This window comes from Triturus cristatus, chromosome 2_2 (assembly GCF_964204655.1).
Source record: "Triturus cristatus chromosome 2_2, aTriCri1.1, whole genome shotgun sequence".
Taxonomy (NCBI): domain Eukaryota; kingdom Metazoa; phylum Chordata; class Amphibia; order Caudata; family Salamandridae; genus Triturus; species Triturus cristatus.
In genome coordinates, this window is record NC_140582.1 from 365,672,502 (window position 1) to 365,693,278 (window position 20,777).

General features: G+C 47.1%; 1 protein-coding gene across 1 annotated transcript in view; it reads left to right on the forward strand.

The window, feature by feature from the left end:
- LOC146862282 (cystine/glutamate transporter-like) overlaps nucleotides 1-20,777 on the forward strand; it is a 682,155-nt gene that overhangs the window by 402,895 nt on the left and 258,483 nt on the right. The window contains exon 6 of the mRNA XM_085641482.1: nucleotides 9,014-9,058. Coding sequence (XP_085497608.1) covers nucleotides 9,014-9,058 — 45 coding nt within the window. The remainder of the gene's footprint in view (nucleotides 1-9,013; nucleotides 9,059-20,777) is intronic.

The following is a 20,777-nucleotide window of genomic DNA, read 5'->3' on the forward strand; positions in this document are numbered from 1 at the left end:
TTGCTGCCCAGTCACAATATTTATACAGGTGCATTCGCACTTGTAGAAAGAGCACTGCAAACTCACAAATATTACATACAATTGAATTTCACCATTAAACTCATAGATATCAAAAATGCATCATTCGTTTTAGCATCATTATAGGAATTGTGCTATTGCACTTAATATGGTGGAAATGGGCGTGTGATGATTTTCTAATGCATATAGCAAGCATTACTGCAGCAAATGCATTTTAGAGGATAGTATTAAGGGGTTATATCATTAAAAGAGATTACCTTTCACTTGAAAACCACAGGCACACAAACTCTGAACCGTGTCTGCTGATCATTTCTCTATGGAAATGTTGAAACTGACACAGACATCCACTGTTTTCCTAGTGGAGCTTTTATGCAGAGAACTCAGATCCTAGTTAGAGGAGCTTTGGGAGCAGGATTTAGTACAGCCCCTGTGTTTAGTGAGATTTAGCATCACAGATTGGATTTAACACCTTTGCTCCGTTGCTAATAGTTTATCACTATTCATAAGACAAAACTTTGATGTATCTATAAGTAGATGTCACTGTAGAGTTTTCTTTACACTATGACCTGCCTGGAAAAGTAACAATGAAAATGAAAATAGTTTGGCATTTCATATTGGGGCAATCTCAATTAATATTCTGAAGTGATGATCCAAATGAAGTAAATCATAACAAAGAATTTGCAAAAGCGACGACCCACTCTGGAAAATTAATAGACAAAAAAATGTGCTCAACAATGTACAATCTGATGACAGTCTAGTGTCCAGTGGGGACACTGCAATACTGGAGATTGTAAATGATGCACTTTCTTATATCAAGTTAACTGTTGTCTCCTTTCCTCCTGAGGCTCACATAAGCATTCGACAAAAGTCAACTATATTGTTTGTATGTCAGAATGTTGTTGCTAAAATTATTTTTTGACATAAACCTGGTGTCCTAGGTATCAATTACCAGATTTTTTAACTTCAAATAACTATTATTATAGTTATTATTGACTCCAATGGTGCAATATTTTTGTCAGCAATATTTAGTACCCAGTATTTGTGTTGTATTATATTTAGTCCATGATATTTTGGCATCATACTCTTCAGTTCACACATGAATCCTATAAGTTCTGATCTATAAAACTCAAAAAACTCAAGTATCTTCTATGATTTTTAAGAAGATGACAATCAAGCTCTATATGAAAATCTCCGATCAAGAGACATTATCCTTCTTCAATGGATCATTGGAACAAGTCTTGGATGACTGACCACCACCATAAATAAAAAAAAAATTAAAAAAAATCCCTCTGATTTCTTTTCCTAACTGCTCCTCCCTTCCCTCTCCGCCTAGAAGGCTACAAGTTTAAAAATGAAATGTAGCAAATCCCTAGTACCCATTTCCTTAGCTAAACGGGTACAATACCAGGTTAGACTTATGTGGGGACTTAGAAAAATTAAACCTTTCCCCTCTAGTCGAGAATGTTAGTTGTCCAATAATTAGTCATTCAAGATTAGTCTATCGTTCATACTAGCACCCCAAATATACACATTGTTCCTCTTACGTTTGTCTTACATGCAGCATCTAGGCTGGTTTCTGGAACTAGTAAGTATAGCAACTTTAATCCTGAACACTCTGAAGTAGTTTGCAATCCATGCCAGGAGCATATATAAGCTGGCCTGCATTATCAAGAAAACTCTCCATTCTGGGACACCAATTATCTAACACACAAACTTGGCTCCCCTCCTTAGTGATCACTGTGCTGCAGAGCTCAGACACCTTTGTCCTTGAATACCCAACATGAAGAAAGAAGGAGTTCATTAACATTGCTACTTGGCGAACTCACCCCAAAGCGTGGAAGTTCATCCTGCCCGCTAAGGAAACTCCTGATAAAGTGCTCAAACTAAATTGAATCCAATGATGAGTCTCGAAGTGATCTGAATCTCTAAAACCTCTCACTGAGATATCTTTCAATTGATAACTTTCTTATGCTCTCTAACCTGAGCTATATATTTGTCCAGTATATGGTCTGTCTATTCCACTAATCTCGTGTGTACAACTATGTCTTTTCAAATTATACATTTTAATTGTGTACTCCCTCTTATTTTCTGTTCTTCTCGATCTGCCATTACTATATATTACTCCACATATATGCATTCAAATTCTCCATAACTGTTTCAAATGACTTACTATGTAATTTCAGAGTCTAGCAAACCTGTTTTCTGGAACCACTTGTCATTAAGGTTGGTCTTTAAGGCCATGGTCCTTTTGCATAAGGCCCTGCATGGGATGGGTGCATCCAATCTCAGCAAGAGGATCAGTGCATACACACCTGCACGCACCCTTCGCTGCCTAGCGCCTGGACACTCCGCTGAGTAGCCGTGCTCTCTACAAAATATTATAACATAACAGAACTCTTATGATCCGCTTTGCAACCTATGTGAATTGCTCTGTCACACACTGGGACATGTCTATGCTATTTAGAACCACATGCAAAGAAACAAATGAATAAAGAACACATGTTGGAAGCTGGCTCTGTATATACTATACCAAAGTAAGATATGGTGTGCACAGAGTCCAGTGGATCCCCAGAGGTATAGCAGAGGCTAAAGTAGATAATCATTTACTCTCTTTTGTGGTAGGGTGATAGAGCAGTGAGGCTTATTTGGAGGGTAGTGTTAAGCATTTGTTGTACACACTCAGGCCAGAAATGATGTCACACATTCAAAGACTGAATCCAGACCAATTGTTTGTATAAAAAGTTATTATGTTATTGTTGTATTTCTAGAAACAAGATTTACTTAGTAGCAGGTAAGTTAAACTCTTCATGCAATGTTACTTTCAGTAATACAGTGAATACTGGATTTGTAAGAACATTCAGATTACTTTTACAGTTGAGAAAACGATATGTAAACTGTTCATAAAATGCTTGTAATTACGTTTAGATTACTTTGTTATTACTTTTCTAGTTTGGTATGAAACACACTCCTAACACAGTTCAAACAGCACAGGACATCGATAAACAGGTTAACTCTGGTGAGGACCTAAGTTACTCTTTGTTGCAGTACATGCCAGTTCAACACAGAAGAATTTTCTGAAAAAGCCCACCATTCAGTCCTATGGAGAAAACAAAGTGTTAAGTTTACAGGTGACTAAAACAATTTTAGGTTTGGAGTTTTGTAGGGTAGATCCAAGGATCACCAAGGTTCAGGATGGCACTCAAAGGGCACCACCAGCGTCACTAGGGCGGCTGGGTGCAGAATTTAGGGTGCTAATGTTAGCCAATGGGGCTTGGGGGCACCTTGGTTGGAGACTGCTCACGGGCAGGCCACTCTGTCTCAGGATCCAAGCTCCTAGGGTTAAGGTCAAGGCAAAGGGGGTCCCAAATTGGCATCAAGTTAACACCACCAGCAATGCAGTGGCAGCCTGGTGCAGGGTGCTCAGGAGGTGTTGAGAGTCCAATGCTTTTCAATGAAGGATGTCGGTCGAGAAAAAGGACTGCAGGCTGGAGCCAGAAGACTGGACGAAGTGAACTAATGACTGGAGGATGAAGATGAAGATGAAGATGAAGATGAAGAGTTGCTGGACACCAGGATGCAGGGGTGTCCTTTCGTGTTGGGTTCTTCTCACCGGTTGCAGTTGGGGGGACCCTTCAGGGTGAGGCTGCAGGCATCGAGGAGAAGACCAGTGGAGGTCGTCCAATGCTGGATCATAGGCAGGATCGCTGAGGGGATCTTGCTGGGGTGTTGGGCCACTTGGACTTAGGCCGTGGGCATCAGTTGCAGAGTGGTGAGGACTCATGGATCCAGCTGGATCTAGAGTCCTGGCTTGGGTTGGTGTTGGACAAATCCAGTGTCCACAGGAGTTCCGAGTCTTTTAGGAAGGCAAGGCAGGTCTCTAGCGGCTGCTGGCTTCAGGACACCAAGGTTCAGCTTTTAGAGGTTTCAGAGCAGGAGACAGGTCGGTAGGGATGGGGCCAAAGCAGTTGCCGTTGTCGTCCTCTTCTGCAGCACGGCTATTCGGTCCTTTTTCTTCTTGTCACGTCTAATCTGAAGAGGCAAGGCTTAGGGGTGTCACTAAATACTTGATTTAGGGGCGTTACAGGAGTGTGTAGGTTGGGACCAATGGGTCCCTTTCCTGGGGTGTCTATTTCCCCTAGTATTCCACCCTCTAGTGAGAGGGGGGCATATGCCTCTTCCTGATTGGAGGGATCCCCCCATCTACAATATGGCAGAGACTGAGATGTGGACTTCACCTTGCCTCCCCCACCTGAGAGTTGGGATTGGCAAAGTTGGGCACACCTCTCTTCCTAGCTAGGTTTTCCAGTTCTCGTGCCCAAAATGGAGGTCAGAACCAGTGGGAGCCAGTTGCTGATAGCAGCAAAAGTCTGGGGCAGCTAACAAAGGTGGCAGGGCTTTGAAGCTCCCTCTTTGAGGACCCTGTCCATCCTGGGGAGGAGGTCTGACACCTCTAACCAGGATGTGATTTGTTTTGAAACCCAGAGAGCAGAGGTCTCTCTATCCAGGGGTCCAGAACCCTGTCTGATGCTGGCAGATGGATGGGAGTCAGTCAGGAACCACACCAGAGTTGGTCGTTTTTCAGGTGTCATCTCTAAGATGCCCTCTGTGTGCATTTTTCATTAAATCCAACACTGGCATCAGTGTGGATTTAATGTGCTTGGATGTTTGATACCAAACTCCCCAGACTTCAGTAAAGCCATCATGGACCTGGGAAGTTTGTGTTGACAAACTCCCATCCCATGTACTCAAAATGGCTTCACTGCACTTACAATGTCTGTGAATGGCACCGGCACTGAAGGGGTATATTGCACATGCTTCTATGCCCTCACCTGTGGTATGGTTCACCCTGCATTTAGGGCTGTAAGGCCTGCTAAAGGAGTGACTTACCCATGTCAGAAGCAGTGCTGGTGGGCATGGCACAAATGGGTTTGTCCCATGCCGCCTCTTCAGTTTGGTCTGTACCAAAACACCCAGTCTGCAATGACATGGTGGGTGTGTTAGGGTGATGGTTCGCTGAGGGTGGCATAATACATGCTTCAGCCCTCAGAAGCCCCTCTGGTCACAAGGCTCCTGGTACCAGGGGTACCGTTTACATAGAACTTACATGTGACCCAGAGATGTGCCAATTGTAGGTACAAAGGTACAGTGTTAGGGAAGAACACAGGTATTGGGGCCCCAGCACACACTCCAAGTTGGTTTGAGGTATCTGGGCAAAAGGTAGGGTGCAACCATGCAAAAAGGGGCTCATTCCTACAACACATTTGTGCTTGCTAAGGACCATTATACAAACAGATAATTCTGAATAGAAAAAATTACTGCAATTGAAAGCAAAGTCAAGCAGCCCAGGGCCTAAATCATAATCAAGTTTTCTGAATTGTGCCTGTGCAGAAAGGGATTCTGCGCTGGCACAGCAGAAAACGGAGCAATGATGCGCTCCCTGCTGCTTTAAAAGCACGCTGCCTGTAGCACCCACTGCCCAGTCTCTCAAGTAATAAATAATAAGCTATATGCAAAAAAAGAGTTGCCTCTTAAGCATTTTCTTATGTGATTTGTGTCAAGGTTTCGACTCCTCTTCATCTGTCTCTTGCACAAGGGCATTGTAAACATATGCTATAAAGCATGCATCATAACGTGCGCCGTGAAACGTGCTTCGGCTGCTCGAGTTGTGTGTACGATGACTGACTCGGGCTTCTGTACGGAAAATCTGCAGCCAACGTCTTCCTCTTACAGCTGGGGCCCATTTCTGCACAGAAATACAGTATCCCTTAAGGACTGCGCAATAATACTGAATTCCCGCCAGAAATGGAGCTCAGTTAAGGTAATGAAGTTAACCAAAGACAAGATGAATGTAACACTGAAAATATCTCCATGCAGTGGTCTTTCTTTCCTATGGAACGCTCATGGGGAGTTGATATGAGGGGGTACCTTTTTCAGATTCTAACCTCTTCTATTTACAAACTTACCTATCGTGAAATACACTTACACTTTCTTAAACTACAAAATATGATTTGGGAATATTTGGGAAACATGATGGCAAAATGTTGGAATTGTAGGCAAATAAAATAACATTACAAATTAACCGTTTCTAATTGTAATTAACTCGCAAAGCTTTTTTAATTAAGCAAAAACCCCTTAGAAAAAGTGGACACTGTTTAACAGTATAATGTGTCCCAGTTATAAAAGTCACAAAAACATTACCCTCCGAATGGCAGCGTATACTTTCTGGCGCATATTTATTTCGCAGCACTGTTCTTCGTTTGGTTCTTTTTACATTGCCCGCATTTCTCTTGTCTCCTCCTCCTCTTCCTCGTTCTCTCTCTCTCTCTCTCTCTTTCACCTCTTTCTACGCTTATTTAAATCCTTCCTTTTAGACTGCCTTATTTCTTTTTTTTTCAATTATTCTTCTCTCTTTCATGAATTTCTTCATTCATTCTCTCCTCTGCTTCCCTACTTCTATTCCTTCCATCATTCCCCTTTTCTTACTCATTCATTTTTACCTTTGCTTCTTCCTTACTTCCTTACTTACTTTCTCCCCTTCTCCTATATCTTTCCTTTATACCTTCTCTGCCAATGCTTCCCTCTTTTCCTTCCTTTTCTCATTCCTTCAAGCTCTTCGATCGCTCCTTCCATCATTTTCGTTGACTACTGCCTATTGTTAAATCTTTCCTTCCCTTCTTTCCTGTACTCCGTTCAGTGTCCCGCTGTTGGAACTGGACCTTTTTGCAGGGTTATCCCCAAACATTTTGCCTTCCTACAGTATTATACATGTTTTATGACTCTGGGCACTTTGCCACCGCTGATCGGTGCTAAATTGCATGTGCTTTCTCTTTTAAACCTGGTAAGATTGGTCTACACCAGTTCGGCATATTTGACTTACATGCAAGTCCCTTTTACAGTGATATCCTATATAGCCAATGCCTATAAATTAAATGCTACTAGTGGGTCTCCAGCATTGCTTGCGCCACCCACCAGAGTAGCCTTTCAAACCTGTCTCAGGCCTCTGCCTCTGCAGGGACTGCGTGCGCAGTTTGCTGCCATAGTGACGTGGCACTTAAAGTGTTTGCCACATCTGAAACTCCTCTTTTACTATGTATAGGCCATCCCTAATGTAGGCCCTAGGTAGCCCTATGTGAAGGGTGCTGTATAGGTAAAAAGTAGGACATGGGCCTTTGTTGTGTGGCATCTCCTGGTAGTGACAAACAGCCTATTTGGTTTCTCACTGCTGTGAGGCTGCCCCTCTCATAGGTTTGCATTGGGAGTTCCCTGCTATGTGCTTCAGTGGTAATTTCTGATATGAAAGGAGTAGCGTGGCCATGTTTGGTATGTTTTGAATAGTAGTAATAAATCATGCTTATTGGTGAAAGAGGCTTTGTTATTACTATTTTAGAAATGCCACCTTTAGAAGTGGGCATTTCTGTGTGCTTATGACTCTGTGCTCTGCCTACTTGTGTATTCAACTGCTGGTTTAGACTGACAGGAGCAGGGGCTGTGCATTCACTGTAGATAGTCAGAAGGGGGGCGGTTATGGTGTGTCCTACCTTTCCTGGGTGACTCATAGTTGGGCTGACTATAGGACCGGTCTGCATTTAGAGTGTGGAGTCATCTGTGGCCGCCAACAGCAAGGTGTGGCTGGCAGCCCTGTGAGGGCTCAAGACCAGCGACCACCCCACATCCAGGTTTGGTCCACCAGATCTGACTCCTGCTGCACTGCACACTTGCAGGGCTCCGCATGGAAGCTCTGTATCGGGAGGGAAGGGCCTAACGAGGCCTCCCCCAGTTGCCTACGTTTTTGTGGGGGTGGATTTAAGCCCCAGAGGACCTTCGCAGCTGCGTCGCACAATCGTGGGCAGCTGCTTCAACACATACAGAGGTGGCACTTGTTCCATGTGGGTCCATTGCGGGTTGGGACTTCAATGGAGGCCCCTGCCTAAGAAACTTGCCACATTTCTTCAGTCTGAAAGTGGGATCTTTCAAATGGGCCATATCCCCTGATTGCCCCAAGCAGTTTCTATCATGGCGGGCTGGTTATAGATCGGAAACCAAGGATTACTGTATTACCCATAGTAGGCGCGCAGGGGTTCCTGTGGCCTACAGTGCATGACTAAAGTACCCTCATTGCAGGAAGGTGCAGATATCTACCAGAACTGCAGATGAGCTGGTCCATAAAGGGTCATTGATATATGTGGACCCCCTGCACTTAGCCTTACACAGGCTGTCTTACCTGCAAAGTACTGGTGCTCTTGGAGTGGCATTGGTAATCTGCTGATGTTACATGTATGTTATTACAAGCTGCATATATGTGCTCTAATATGGATGAATAACTTTGATGCCTTCTACTGGCCAGAATGATGAGTACTGTTTCAGGATCTGCAGGATATTCACAGTGATAGTGTAAGGTGATGTTTTCATCGTAATTTTTTAATGTGGGCACCCTTTAGGTTATTACTGGATTGCCCTACCATGGGATGTTATGACAATTGCCTGGTTGGCACAGTGATTTATGTGATTATGGTCTAAAGTGTTTTATGTACAATTACACTTGTGTGGAGTCTCTTCTTGGTGTGTGTGTGTTGCACAAATACTTTACACTTTGCCTCTGGGAGAAGCCTGACTGCTCCACCAAGAAACCAATGGGGTGAGCAGGGTTATCTTGTGTGTTTAACTCCCTCACCCTGACTAGAATGGTGGGTTCTGCCTGGCTCAGGTGCATACCCTAGCCAACCAGCAACCCCATTTCAAACACCCGCTCAGTGTCTCTTTCCTCCATCCCGATCTCTCACTTTCTTTCAGTCCCTACTGATTCGTATACTTCCTTCAATGTTTACGTTTTTCTGTTTGCCTGCTTAAAGTTGTTTTCCTCTCCCATTCTCCCACTGATGTCTTGCACCTAGATTCTGTTATCTTAAAAGGGAAAGTAAATATTAAAGTCAAGCTTACTCAATTTACAGCGCTAGTTGCTGTAATATTCCATTTATTGTTTATGTTCCCTACCCAGGTTTTACCTCAACTTTGTTACAGAGGAAGTGGACAATCCTGAAAAGTAAGAAATCACAGTTATTTTATTACAACCGACAATAGTTGCCTGTTTTCATTCTTTTTCAAAAACAGTTAACAGTATAAAAATATATATCTCTTTCAACTAAGAATCATTCCGTTTAAACTGATGTGTTTGCATCTTTCAATTTGCATCACATCAACGTTTTAAAATTATTTTAATATAATTGATGCAAAGATGTGATTTTTACTGTTCTATTCTAAATTTATCATAACTTCCTAAAGAGAGTAAGTAGTACATGTTCTGTGCGGCTTTCCTCAACAGCCCCCTCCCTTGTTGAAAAAGGGAGCAGGTAACTTCTCTATCTCTTTGTATTTTCACGTGGATGGTTTACTAACAGGATGAATGAGGTAAATACTGATCTACCTTGGAATCCTATAATGCAGTGCTGTAATTACATTTATTTGTCATAGTGAAACTGAAGTGGGCCCCCACATTTATGTCTAGCATGTGTTTGTTTGCCTTTTTAGGCCTCGTCTAGGCAGCACATGCTGCGCATGTGCTGGTTTTTGTTTTTTTTCCTCATTTGCCTATTTGCTGCCCAAAACTCTAACGAAACCACCCTGGGCTTTTCGACCTCATTTACTGGAAATAGTTTAAGGGGGAGTGAAAAGGAGGGGGGTAGGGGGGAAATGGAGAGGGGGAGGGCCAGGCCGAAATGCATGTGCTGTCTTGAACAGATATGTAGTATCTAAATATGGGCTTAAAAAAACACCCATCTTTTTCATTGGCTCCATTTGTTGTCCTTTAGAAATGCTGGCTTTTCATTGGTGAATACACTCAGTAGTCCCTCCTTTTGTTCCACCCTGCAGAATGGCCCTCCTACATGAATCCTTTCACTATGGGCCATATGTGTTCCTTAAGTGCACTACTTTGTCTTTCACTCAGTCCTCGCTGCCACTCTCAGTTAAGTTAGGGGCCGATTGAGAGTTTGACCCATTACCGCCGTACCGCCAAAACCGCATGAGAATCGCACACCAAATGATGGCTTTTTTGGTTATTGGCGGGCGATTCCTTTGGCGTTCGTACGCGGTGCCTATAAAATAGTCACCGCAATGGGAACATCTAAAAGATTTCTAGCATGGCATGGAATAAAACCTGTGGAACTCTGTACATGCACACAGGGGGGCACATGTTATGCCACCTTTGTGTATCCACAGGGCATGGGAACAAGGGGGCCCTTGTTTCCTCATTGCCAGGGTTTATGGAGAAGAAACCACCATGGAAACCCTGAAGGAGAAGAAACTCGTAATATGCTTGGCAGTCCCGCCAGTCATTGGATGCCCCTGGACCACTGCCCCTCTGCACAACCACTAGGGTCATAATGTGGCTGTTGTCGGCTGACACCGATACTCTATCCTAGTTCCCCAGCTATGGTTCAAGACTCAGTGCCTTGAGAACTGATAAACACCTGTCAGCTCAAAGGTCATTGAATCCTCCCCTTCACACACACCTACTGTGAGATAGTAGGGGCACTGAAAGGAACAGATACTCATGTGCAAAACTGTGAGCTATTTATAATGCACTGCGGAGGTGATTTACAGTACTGTGGAGAGGGGCTGAGCTCCACCAGTCTGCTGCACCTCCGGATGGTGTTATGGTGAGACTGGTAAAGAATGCTACATAAGTGTTTCATGCCTCAGTCTTGCTCAATAAACATTCAATGGGCTGCATATATTTAACAATTGGCAGTTACTGTTAACCTTGCTTCTCGTTAGAAAGGACTATAAGTACAAAGTGCGTGTTTACGCACCGCTTGCAGGTTTTCAAAAAACTTAATTAAAATTGCAGTTTAATTTTCAATACCAATAGTTCAAATTCTCAATGCGAGACCTATTGCATTGCAAATTACTTGTTCATGGGGCCATGTAGGTAAACTGTTGTATAATCAGATGGCTTTCTCAGCATACTTCACCCCACTTCCGCAGAACCGCTTCTTTTTAGAACTGGGCTGTGATTAGGGATAGAAATTAGATACTTCAGATTCAGTTGCCACCTGCACTCTGAAATGCCCCTTTCAATTCCCTTCCTCTACACTTCTGGACATGTAGTTTGAGCTGGGGAAATCAAAATGGATTCTCTAAGCCCCCCCTCCATTTTCTGGCATGTTCTTTGGTCAAATGGAAAATTGATTTAATGAACTATGACTAAAGGAAATACATGGAGTACACCAATCACGAGCCTAAATTCCCCTACAAGTTACTATTGGCAGGAAGCGCCACAATCAATCTACTTTAGCGGTTCTGTAGATAAACTTAGTAGGGACACCCTGCAGCTGCTCCCATTATGAATCTCCACACTTTGTTTGTCCACAGAACATCCCATGTGTGCCTACCTTAAAATCCAGAAGCCATACTCATTATCATGCTACAAGTCAAAGGGGAAGTGTTGGAGCGCTGTGAATGTTCCAGAGCCCTGAACTGCTTGTAATGATTCCTTTCAGCAGTACTTAAGTTATCCCAAAGGTCCACGTAGAAAATGTGTGGCACTTAAGTAAAACAAGACACTTTTATATTACCCCTCCGATTAGAGAACTTCCACCTCTAGATTCCATTGTGAATCAATACATATCAAGAATGGACGTTCCAAGTAAACCACAGTTAGGAGAAGATGAGTAGGAAATATGCAGTAAATAATAGTTGACAGCAAAATGGAAAAATGAAACGGTGAACAACAATAAAGAGTGGACTAGTAGGAAAGGGCCACAGATCCGTAGATAAGAGGAGGATTGTAAAAAAGATATACATTTATGAGAAGCTTACTTTCTTTTTATAACTAATGTTGTATAGAGATATGCTGACAGAAAAGTAAATGTTCACATTTTTTCTCATTATTGAGCTACAATGCCAAAATGGGCTGTAATATTTTGATAGAATTTTATATTTTATTTCATCCACTTTTTTCATCTTGCTTAAATCTTCTGATTGCTTTTTGTGTGAATCTTTTTACTGATTTGATGTATTCGGAATACAGTGCTTCCAATGAAGGAAGCGGCAACTACGATCACAGTTACAGCCGACATGCAGCATGTTAATGACATCACAAATCTTGTGAATACAATATTGAGCAATTACAGAGGGTATTGTAAATAATGAACTGACCAAGCAAGCATTTGTTTGCATGTGCTTGACAAACGTCAACATAACGTTTTTAAAGAATAAGCATGCGATGATTCACAGGGACCCAATGAAGGACCAGTGATATACACCTCTGAAATGGCAGAGAAAAGATTCTATTGTATAAAACAATAGAAGAACAGTAACTATCGGAAACTACACCCCTGAGCCCCATGCCCCCTTCCACACCCAACACACTCAGACAAAGAATTGGGGGGAACTTCCTCCATCCCCCCTTGAATCTCCTCAGCTACCCAAGCTGAGACCTTTGGGGACTTAAGCAAACCTGCCTTCCTAATCTTGAGGGTGGCAGTCATCACCCTCAGCATACACTGTACCCTAAGATCAGCCTTCCTGAACTGGGACAGTTTAGCCAGGTCCAGCTAAATGGTTGGAATACACTGGGGACTATGTGAGAGGAAATAAACCTAAAGACATTTTAGCTGGGAAATTGTTGGATTGATGTGGTGAGCAGCATGTTAATGTGTGGTGTGATCAATGGCCATGTCTTCCCTGCCATGCGGGGGATCCGTGTCACTCCCATTCCCCCTCCTGTGCAAGAGTCTAAAGATCTGATAGTATGGTGTCCCAGTTGGAGGCTAAAGGGTTTTTGCACAACCCCAGGGAGTCTTCTCTGTGCAATGCTACCCTCTCTGCCTGTGCCCACATAATAAGGGACTGAGTCAATCAATCAATCAATCAATCAAGGTACTTGTAAAGCGCGCTATTTACCCGTGAGGGTCTCAAGGCGCTGAGGGGGGAGGGGGGGTGCTGCTCCTGGCGAGTAGGTCTTGGGTCTGCCGTAAGTGGGTTGGGAGGGTGTTCCAGGTCTTGGCAGCGAGGTAGGAGAAGGATCTGCCGCTGTAGGTCGTTCGTTGGATGCGGGGGATGGCTGCGAGGGCGCTGCTGGCGGAGCGGAGCTGGTGGGTGCGGGTGTAGAAGCTGAGTCTGCTGTTCAGGTAGGCTGGTCCGTCGTTGTGGAGTGCTTTGTGTGCGTGGGATAGGAGCTTGAAGGTGATCCTCCTGTCGATGGGGAGCCAGTGCAGGTCTCTCAGGAGGGGGGTGATGTGGCTGCGGCGAGGGGCGTTGACGATCAGTCGGGCGGAGGCGTTTTGGATGCGTTGTAGACGCCGTAGGTGTTTGGCCGGGATTCCTGCGTAGAGTGCCTTGCCGTAGTCCAGTCTGCTGCTGACGAGGGCCTGTGTCACTGTTCTTCTTGTTTCGGTCGGGATCCACTTGTAGATCCGGCGGAGCGTGCGAATGGTGTTGTAGCAGGAGGAGGAGACAGCGTTGACCTGTTTGGACATGGAGAGGGAGGAGTCGAGGATGAATCCAAGGTTGCGTGTGTGGTCGGTGGGTGTCGGAGCAGTCCCCAGTGTAGTCGGCCACCAGGAGTCGTCCCAGGCTGAGGGGGAAGGTCCGAGGATGAGGACCTCCATCTTGTCCGAGTTCAGTTTCAGACGGCTTCTCCTCATCCAGTCGGCGATGGCCTTCATTCCCTCGTGGATGTTGGTTTTGGCGGTGTGTGGGTCCTTGGTGAGGGAGAGGATGAGCTGTGTGTCGTCGGCATAGGAGATGATTTCGAGGTTGTGGTGGCGGGCCACTTGTGCGAGGGGGGCCATGTAGATGTTGAACAGCATCGGGCTGAGGGATGAGCCCTGGGGGATCTCGCAGATGATGTCGGTGGCTTCTGACCGGAAGGGTGGGAGGCTGGCACTCTGAGTTCTGCCGGAGAGGAAGGACGTGGTCCATTCAAGGGCCTTCTCTTGGATTCCGACTTCTTGGAGGCGTGTCTTTAGGGTGCGGTGGCAGACCGTGTCGAAGGCGGCTGACAGGTCCAGGAGGATGAGGGCTGATGTTTCGCCACTGTCCAGTTGGCGCCTGATGTCGTCTGTGGCGGCGATGAGGGCTGTCTCGGTGCTGTGGTTTCGCCTAAATCCGGACTGGGATAGGTCCAGGATGTTGTTGTCTTCGAGGTGGCGGGCCAGTTGCATGTTGACTATTTTCACGATGACCTTCTCCGGGAACGGGAGCAGGGAGATGGGCCGGAAGTTCTTGAGGTCCGCCTTGGGATTTTTGAGGAGGGCGTTGATGTCGGCGTGTTTCCAGCTTTCCGGAAATGTCGCAGTTTCGAAGGAGATATTGATGACCTTCCGTAGTTGGGGTGCGATGGCTGCGTCTGCTTTGTTGAAAACATGGTGTGGGCAAGGGTCTGACGGAGATCCTGAGTGGATGGAGTTCATGATCTTGCGTGTCTCGTCGTCGTTGACGTTGGCCCAGGAGGTCAGGCGGTTGGCGCTGTTGGTCTTCGCAGGGGAGGTGGGGTCTGGCATAGTCGGTGCGGGCGTGGTGTTGAAGCTGTCGTGGATGTCAGCGATCTTGCGGTGGAAGAAAATGGCTAGTGAGTCGCACAATTCTTGTGAGGGTGGGATGTCGTTGGCGTCGGGATTGGAGAGTTTTTTTACGATGCGGAAGAGTTCTTTGCTGTTGTGTGCGTTGTTATCCGGGCGGTCTTTGAAGGAGGATCTCTTGGCTAGTCTGATGAGGTGGTGATGTCTGCGGGTGGCATCCTTGTGGGCTGCGTGGTTTTCTGGCGTTCGTTCGTGGAGCCATTTCTTGTTCTGCTTCCGGCAGGCGCGCTTGGAGGTCTGGAGCTCGTCAGAGAACCAGGTGGCTCTCTTGCAGGCGTGGCTGTTGGAGGGTCTCTTGAGTGGGGCGAGGGTGTTGGCGCAGTCGTTGCTCCACTGTCTGAGGTTGCGGGCTGCGGTGTCAGGGCAGGAGGAGTCGATGGGTCGGTTCTGGGCGAGGGTGGTGATCAGCTGGTCTTCGGTGACTTTGTTCCAGCAGCGGCGAGGCAGCTGTTGGGTGCGATGGTGCGTGTTTGGTTTTTTGAAGGTGAAGTGGATGCAGCGGTGGTCGGTCCAGTGGGGTTCGGTGGTGTGGTCGAAGGCAACGTGGGTGCTTGTGGAGAAGACGGCGTCCAGCGTGTGGCCTGCGGCGTGGGTGGGTGCGGTGACGAGTTGTTTGAGGCCGAGGTTGGCGAGGTTTTCGATCAGAGTGGTGGAGTTGGCGTTGTTGTTGTTCTCGAGGTGGAAGTTCAGGTCCCCGAGGAGGATGTAGTCTGTGGAGGCGAGTGCGTGGGTGCTGGCGAGGTCAGTGATGGAGTCGCTGAACTTAGCCCGGGGTCCGGGGGGTCTGTAGATGAGTGTTCCTCTGAGGATGGTGTTGGGGTCGATGGGGATCTGGAAGTGCAGGTGTTCAGTGGTGCTGAGGGGGTCGTCTGCGTGGGTGGTGACCTTGAGGGTGGACTTGTGGACGATGGCTATTCCTCCTCCGATTCCATTGGCACGATCCCTGTGGGTGATCTTGTAGCTGTCCGGGATGGCTATGGCGATGTCGGGTGCCGAGGAGTCGTTCCACCAGGTCTTGGTGAGGAAGGTCACATCTGGGGCGGAGATGTCAAGCAGGTCCCAGAGCGCGACGGCGTGTTTGCGTGCGGAGCGGGTGTTGAGCAGAATGCAGCGGAGGTGGTTGGGTCCAGTCCTTGGAGGTTTGGTGGGTCTGTCGCAGGTGAAGCTGCAGGTGCGGCAGGAGAAGGGTCCGTGGGTCAGTTTCGGGGCAGCCTGGAAGCAGGTGTTGTGTCGGCCGGCGCGGAGGGAGTCGGCGTCGTATCTGAGTTTGGCGTTGTGGCGAGCGTGGGGTCCAGGGGGTCTGTCGCTAGGCGAGGTCCAGGCGCGGACGGGCGCAGACAGGCTTGCTTTTGGCATGCCAGCGGCGTGCCCGCTGCGCGGCCTCCATAAGAGGGGCTGAGGGAGGGAGGGGCAGCTGGGAGGCGGGAGTGGGGTGGCGAATGAGATGCTCAGGGGCGGGGCCACAGGGGAGCAGCGGTGGGAACCAAGGCAATCAGGGGAAGGGGAGCAGGAAAACAAGCGGGAAATCGGCGATCAGGGAGCGGGAAACCAAGGCAGTCAGGCAACAGGCAAATCCTGAGCAGGCACATAGGGGGGCAGCGCAGTGGCTGGGGAGCGACCTAGCAGGGCAAGGTGCGCTCTCCTCACCGCTGCGCGGCCTCCATAAGAGGGGCTGAGGGAGGGAGGGGCAGCTGGGAGGCGGGAGTGGGGTGGCGAATGGGATGCTCGGGGGCGGGGCTGCAGGAGAGCAGCGGTGGGAACCAAGGCAATCAGGGGAAGGGGAGCGGGAAAACAAGCGTGAAATTGGCGATCATGTCTCAAGTGAGGGGGTCTCAAGCGTTTTCCACCTACAGATGATGAGGCATTTGGCCGTAAGGAAGCCCAGATTAAGGAATCAGGATGTGGCCCTTTTCTTTTTGTCTTTGTGATAAAGACCCAGGATACATGTTTCCCATTTATGTAATATGGAGTGCTCCGTACAAGCAGTTAGCCTGGCCATAACACCTTGCCAGTAAAGTTGAAGAAAAGGACAACATGTGTAGCAGGTGTGCATCTACCAGAGTGCAATGGGGCACGCAGCATCCAGACGCTGGAAATAGAGATTCATTTTGGCAGGGGGGAGTTACTCTCTGTGTATAATATAAAATTGTAGGAGGCGGAATCTATCATTACGTGGTACACATGTGGGACTCCCAAGGATAACAGCAGAGCCCCATGTGAAGGTGGGGTGTGGGTTTGCAGTGCTTCAGCCACCAAATACATTAGGTGTCTGCCCGATCCCATTACTTGAAGGTACTGCAATACTTTGGGTTGGAGGTTCTTGTGTCGGGTCACTCCACTTGCAGGCTAATGACACCAGCAGTGAGTTATGTCAAAGAAATTGTCTGGGTGGCACACCAGAGTATTCCATTAACGTCTCTTAGGATATGGGGTGCCATCTTGAAAAAGATCACCCAGAGTGTATAAGTGAGGGCCATGTTTCTGGGCTTGCCTAACAGGGCCAGAGCTGGCGCATAGGAGGTCACCGAGTGCGTATGGTAAAGGCTCCTTCGATAGGAACGGTGCAGCACTCCCAATAACAGAGAATCATGTGTCTGTACTCGAGTGCATGGGTGGAACAAGTGTAGGATTTGGGACAGTGTCCAGGCAGTTAGTGTTGTGGCTGTATCAGACAGTTGCAGGTCAGACACCCATTTAGCCAAGCACTAGAGGTGGGAAGCAAGGTTACACTGCTCCAAATGGGCCACCTTCAGGCCGCCCTGGTCTAGGGGTGAGTAGAGTTTCGCCAGTGCCACCCTGTAGCACCCAGAGATGAATTCTCTGACACGTGTCTCGATATCTCCCAAAAATGTTGTCTCGATATTTGGAGGCAGGTTGGAAGAATAGTATAAAAAGTGAAGAAGGATCACCATTTTCAGTACAGTCACCTGGCCTGACACTGACAATGGTAACGGCTGCCAAAATGCTATCTGAAATCAAATAGATGGGGCTGCATGCATGAGGTTAACATCAAACATGTTTACCAGAGAGTAGTATATGTGAACACCCAAATATGTGAACATCTGAGCTGCCAGTAAGTACAAAACGTGAGTCTGGCAAGTCTGGTGTGAAGGGGAATAAGCATGACTTTGCCCAATTTACTCTAAGGCCAGACAGGGCAACAAAGTGACGCAGCATAGTAGCAATCATATCAGGGATGTGATGCATGTCTCTGAGGTAAAGTAACAGATCGTCTCCGTAAAGGGGTAAGGTGTGTAGACCATCTTCTAGAGAAATGCCCCAGGTCTTGTCTGGACGTCGGACCATTGTAGCCAGCAGCCCCATCGCCAGGTAAAAGAGTAAGGGTGAGAGGGGGAACACTGGCGGGTGCCCCTACATATGGCTATTGGTTCTGAGGTGAAGGAGCAAGCCCTGACCAAAATCAGCGGACAGGTGTACAGCAGTTGGACCAAACATAGAAAATGGGTCCATATGCTGTAGCATCATAGTGCTTTGAATAAAAAGGACCATTCTACAGAATTAAAGGCCTTTTCAAGATCCAGCACAAGAAATCCTGCCAGAGGCTAATTTAGAGATGAATATTTCATAACATGGAAAAGGTGTTTGAGATTCAAGAAGGTATTTTGTGCAGTTACAAACCCGTTCTGGTCAGAGTAGACCAGGGTTGAGACCTTGAGTGCCAAATGATCTGCAAGGATTTTGGCCAGGGCCTTGTAATTTGTATAGAGCAAAGCCAAAGGTCAGTATGATCCCAACTTCGTGGAGTCCCTATCTGGATTGGAGAGAGAGCAACAATGCTTCTCACTGGAAGGCAGATAAGGTAGATTCTGAAAGGGCCTCCTTGTAAGACTTGCAGCCGGGAGCGAGGAGCGAGTGTAGGCTTTTGCAATTCAGTGGGTAGGCCATCAGGGCATGGTGTTCTGCCGGTGGCGAGTGCATGGATGGCTTCTCTTGTATCTCAAACTGTTTGATAGGGTCATCAAGATCTGTCCTTTGATCAGGTGCGATGCACAGCAATGAGAGAGCGGAAAAGAAGTGACAGAGTTTGCTAGAGTCGGTAGCAGTGACCAGTGGAAGAGTGCAACCTCATGATAGGGGAACACGATTGGTCTTGGTGAATAAACCATGCCAACAAGATGCCCGAGCAGTTATTGTTGGCATGTGTGCAAGCTGAATGGACTGCACAATTAAGACACTGTAACCAGAGATGTGTGTTCACGGAGCATATTCACTAATCGATGTATCTCAGTTGGGTTGTGTACTGCTCCAGTTGTGTTGCAGAGAAGTGTACCTTCGATATGAGTAAGGTGACCCTCAAGGTGGTTACACATGTACCATTGCATACCCAGGTAGTGTCCTTGTATAGTGACCTTGAATGCATCCCACTCACGAAGCCTTGTTGATGTGAGAACGTTGTTCTGCCTGAAGTAATCTGCAATAGCCGTACCAAGAGTAGGCCCAGGTGTACGCTCGGAAGAGAGGGTCCTACAAGGTCCCAGGCTGCAGCCGCCAAGTAGGGATGGTCAGAGTACCTGTATCCCACACAAGTTGCAAAAACTGCAGATTACGGTCAGAATATGACTTAAATAGTCAGTGTGAAGAACACAAGATAACAGATTGGCTGTATTAAGTATTCATTCAAGCCGGATGTGCAACTGATGTGGGGTAGAGAAGAAGGAATATACTTATGTGGTTTCATTGCACAGGCGCCAGACATTGGGCAATTGCGAGTGTCTTAGCCAGTCACGCAGTGCCCATGCAATAGAGAAGGTAGGTGCACTGGGAAGTGGAGGGAATGAGCAGCTAAGGACTGGGCTGAGAACACTGTTAAAGTCTCCTCCTATGAGCCACGGAATCCAGTTCTAACAGGAGTGTTTATTGAGAAAAAGAGATTGATGCAAATTCGATGCATCAACTGAGCCAAGTAGTATCTGTTGGGGGTAGGTAGAAAAGTTAGTGGCAAACAGCTGGCCACACCACCACTTCTGGAGTTTAGTGGTCTCCGGGAGCATTACACAGTGGCGGCTCCCATAGGGCGTGCTGCGGGCGGTGAGGCGGGGGCAGGGGGGGCATAGTAAACTCAGACATAGAACGGAACGGAGGAAAGTAATTATTACTTTCCTCTGTTCCATCGTATGTCCAAGTTTACTACCCCTCCACTCTGCCCCTCCCCCGCCTCACCCACCGCCTCGCAGCATGCCCTAGGCAAGCTGCCGCTAGCATTACATGTGTTTCTTGTAGGAGTGCAACGTGAGTGGTGCAGCGTTTAAGGTATGAATAGATAGAGTGTCTGCGTGTGAGTATATGGATTCCTTGCATGTTCAATGTGAGAATATTAGTATGAGCCATTAGTGCAGTGCAAGAGATCGGCGGCATCACTAGCCTCCTGTTACTCGGAGGTGCACCTTAGATGCAATGCCCAATGTTTGCAAGTGCAGGCACAGGGCTGAGCTCAACATCTTACCAAAAGATAACATGAAGAAACAAACATTGACTAAAAAGTAAAAATGGGAAATACCATCAGAGCAGAGGGACAACGTGTATCTGCCCAAACTGCCGAACTGTATAATACAGCGGTACAAAAGGGGGTGGTGATGGACGGAGCATCAGAACCAATCAACCACTCACACCCAGTCAACAGATCTGTGTTTGATCCATCACTGTTCTTTAGCCCACTCTGCCACCCCAGTTCAGACATGGCCATATGCAAATCAGTCTGACCCTGTGCCTCATGGGAACAGTCCAGCCCGAACTGCCAAGCCAGACCCAGATCTGTTGACTGGGTGTGAGTGTTTGATTGGTTCTGATGCTCCGTCCATCACCACCGCCTTTTGTACCGCTTTGTTCGCCATAAGTTGGCAAGGTATGCTCAGACGTGAGTCCCTTACTCACTTTGCCACTGAATTCAAGCAAGCCTGGCTGAAGACGGCTGAAATGCCAGAAACCGGTCCTAGAAAGCTTGTTTCCGGTCCAGGGAAGGCATGGCTTGGCAGTTCGGGCTGGACTGTTCCCATGAGGCACAGGGTCAGACTGATTTGCATATGGCCATGTCTGAACTGGGGTGGCAGAGTGGGCTAAAGAACGGTGATGGATCAAACCCAGATCTGTTGACTGGGTGTGAGTGTTTGATTGGTTCTGATGCTCCGTCCATCACCACCCCCTTTTGTACTGCTTTGT